The 2,516-nt window shown below is 53.3% G+C and overlaps 1 protein-coding gene across 1 annotated transcript; it reads left to right on the top strand.

Moving 5' to 3' along the window:
* The first annotated feature begins 615 nt into the window (after window positions 1-615).
* On the top strand, window positions 616-2,038 carry LOC111257918 (F-box protein At1g11270-like). Its single transcript, XM_022828274.1, has 2 exons — window positions 616-1,915; window positions 2,025-2,038. Exons 1-2 carry the CDS (start codon window positions 616-618, stop codon window positions 2,036-2,038), a joined length of 1,314 nt encoding a protein of 437 aa, XP_022684009.1.
* Window positions 2,039-2,516: the final 478 nt, after the last annotated feature.

Below are 2,516 nucleotides of genomic sequence, written 5' to 3'. Positions count from 1 at the left end.
CTCTTTCACAAAGGCCAGGAGGATCCACGCTCCTCTCCTCCGTCGAGGGAATATCTGAAAAACAAGGGGGTAAAGCCAGTATGTGGTAGCCCGCTTTTTAGCAGTAATTTGGACCACGGGTACCGGGTTTGGGGGGGGGGGGTGTAGGCGGCAACGTACGTTTGCTGCAGGATCAGGCTGGGGCGCAGCTCGGGCTCCACCTCGTCCTGCCACCGGCGGCCGGCGCCGTCCGCCATGGCGCTCGCGCCGACCAACTGAATTCGAAACCCAGGAAGGCTAGCGAAGCGAGCGCGTACAGGGGGAACGACTTCGTTTTGGTTATCAAGGACACGCCCACATTTAAATTTTTGGCATCCGACCCCCGGTGGATCCCACTTGAGGAACCGACTCGGACACCGATCGAACAGAAAATTCCGATCAGATTTGCTCCCACAAAATTCTTTTCTTTTCCCTTGTCGCTATCGGTGAACCCGCCTACGCCTGATTAGGTGAGCTCGGAACACAACTCGCGGCAGACTTGAATCCGATTCAGTTTCCTGCCTGATATATATAAGTTGGTGCGCATCGATCGCGTGTCATATTTTGCAGCTCCAAATCAAAGATAGGTTTGTGACCATGGCTGCAGCGACGAGATCGCATCCAGACCTCCTGGCGTCGTCGTCTCCTGGACCTGGAGAAGTCGTTGCTGACCATCAGGCCCTCCCGTACATCCCTGACGACTTGATCCTGGCCATCCTTCGACGGCTCCCCGCCAAGTCCGTCCTCCGGTTCAGGTGCGTCAGCAAGGCCTGGCTCGCCATGCTCTCGAGCCGGAGCTTCGTGGACGCGCACCTCGAGTTCTCCGCCGCCGCGCGGCCGACGATGCTCATAGTGCCCGGCAAGTACCACCTGTTAGACCCTCGTCGTCTGAGGACGGCCTTCTGGATGGGGTTCTACAAGTACACCAGCGGCGGCGCCGACACCGAGCTGCTTCATGGCGAGCGCTTCCCCGGCGGCGTCGCGTCATGGTTCAAGCCTATGCACTGCGACGGCCTGATCCTCGTCTACACGCGACACCAGGAGCTAATGGTCTGCAACCCAGCGACAAGGGAGTTCGTCCAGCTGCTCAGGGAAACCGAGCGAGACTGCCTGAGCTGTCTTCATGATGCGGTTGGGTTTGGCCGGGACCCACGCAGCAACACGTACAAGGTGGTGAGGCTGTTCTATTCAAGCGAACACGGCGGCGGGCTGGTGAATGTCTTCTCCTGCAGGGCTGAGGTGCTCACGCTGGGAACCAATCAACAATGGCGGCGGGTCGCCACTCCGCCGCGCCTCTTCAACCCGCACCCGGCTCCCGTCCATGTCAGCGGCTTCATCTACTGGTCTGACGTCTCTGATCCCAACAACTTGGTGCTGCTCCGCTTCAACTTAGCCACCGAGACGTTCGCCGCGACGCCGTACCCTCCTTGCAAATTGCCGGGCCATGCCTGCTTGGCAGAATGGGAGGGTGAGTTGTGCTGCTTCTGGGTTCCCGCACCGGCTGAGTTGGTGGAGATCTGGACCTGCGATGGCAAGGCGGATGCGCCGACGTGGACTCGGCGCATCAGTGTTCGGCTTCCAACAGACACCATCACACCTGGCCTCGCATATGCTCAGGGACCACCCACGGTTACTTTTCATGGCAAGGATATGCTTCTGAGAGGTTGCCGTAAGCTTTACCGGTACAGCGTAGAAACTGAAGAGATGAAAAGGGTTGCTGTTGCAGTTGAGGATCTCAAGTACGATCGCCCGGTGGACAGCGATTACCTGCAGAAAATTTCGGGTGAGAAGGTGGAGGCAACAGCTTTCCATGTTGTCAACTATGCGGAGAGTCTTGTGCGGATCAGGGGAAGCAGCACTGACACCCTGAAGCCACGAGCATTTTCAGTGTGGCTACGTATCTTCCTCTGTATACAGAGTCTGATAACCAGACACGGATGGGCAAAGAGCACCATATGCTGGATCGTTCTTATCAGCTGCTTAATAATTGCGTTCTTATCATACAGAAACATATAGCTAGTATAAAGAGTTGTAATCTCCCTTCTTTACCAGTAAACAGTCATCGTGACTCATTATTTTAAACTCCTTTTGAGTTACTGCCCCTTGTTTAAGTTTGAATTTGACCAATTATTATGCTTGAATTTGTGGAACTACCTGCCTCTTTTTTTTTTCCAAAATATTTTCAAGGTAGGAAAATTTGTCTACGACACTGAAAATATTTTTTAAAGAAAAATTTTGAATTTATAACTATACCACTGAGCTTACCCAATACTCAACAAATGTGTGATCATGGGCTATCTGCTGGTGAGTCTAAGGGTGGTCTTCGAGTCCTATGGGGTCAATTTTGGGTTGAAGTCACAATGGCTTCTAGAAGATTCCGGGCTATCACGAGAGGTGAGCTTCAAAGATGGAAAGAGAAGTTGAACTAGTGCTACAACAAAGAAAATGGTGGAACGGACCAAATGAAATATGACAGAGCAATATATTTCAAAACGGTG

This window comes from Setaria italica, chromosome VII, assembly GCF_000263155.2.
Source record: "Setaria italica strain Yugu1 chromosome VII, Setaria_italica_v2.0, whole genome shotgun sequence".
NCBI lineage: Eukaryota > Viridiplantae > Streptophyta > Magnoliopsida > Poales > Poaceae > Setaria > Setaria italica.
The sequence above is the reverse complement of the archived record's forward strand: the minus strand, read 5'-3'. Positions and strand labels throughout refer to the sequence as shown.

Excerpts from the sequence above, each read along its gene's own strand:
- LOC111257918 (XM_022828274.1), top strand. The coding sequence starts at position 616 with ATGGCTGCAGCGACGAGATCGCATCCAGACCTCCTGGCGTCGTCGTCT.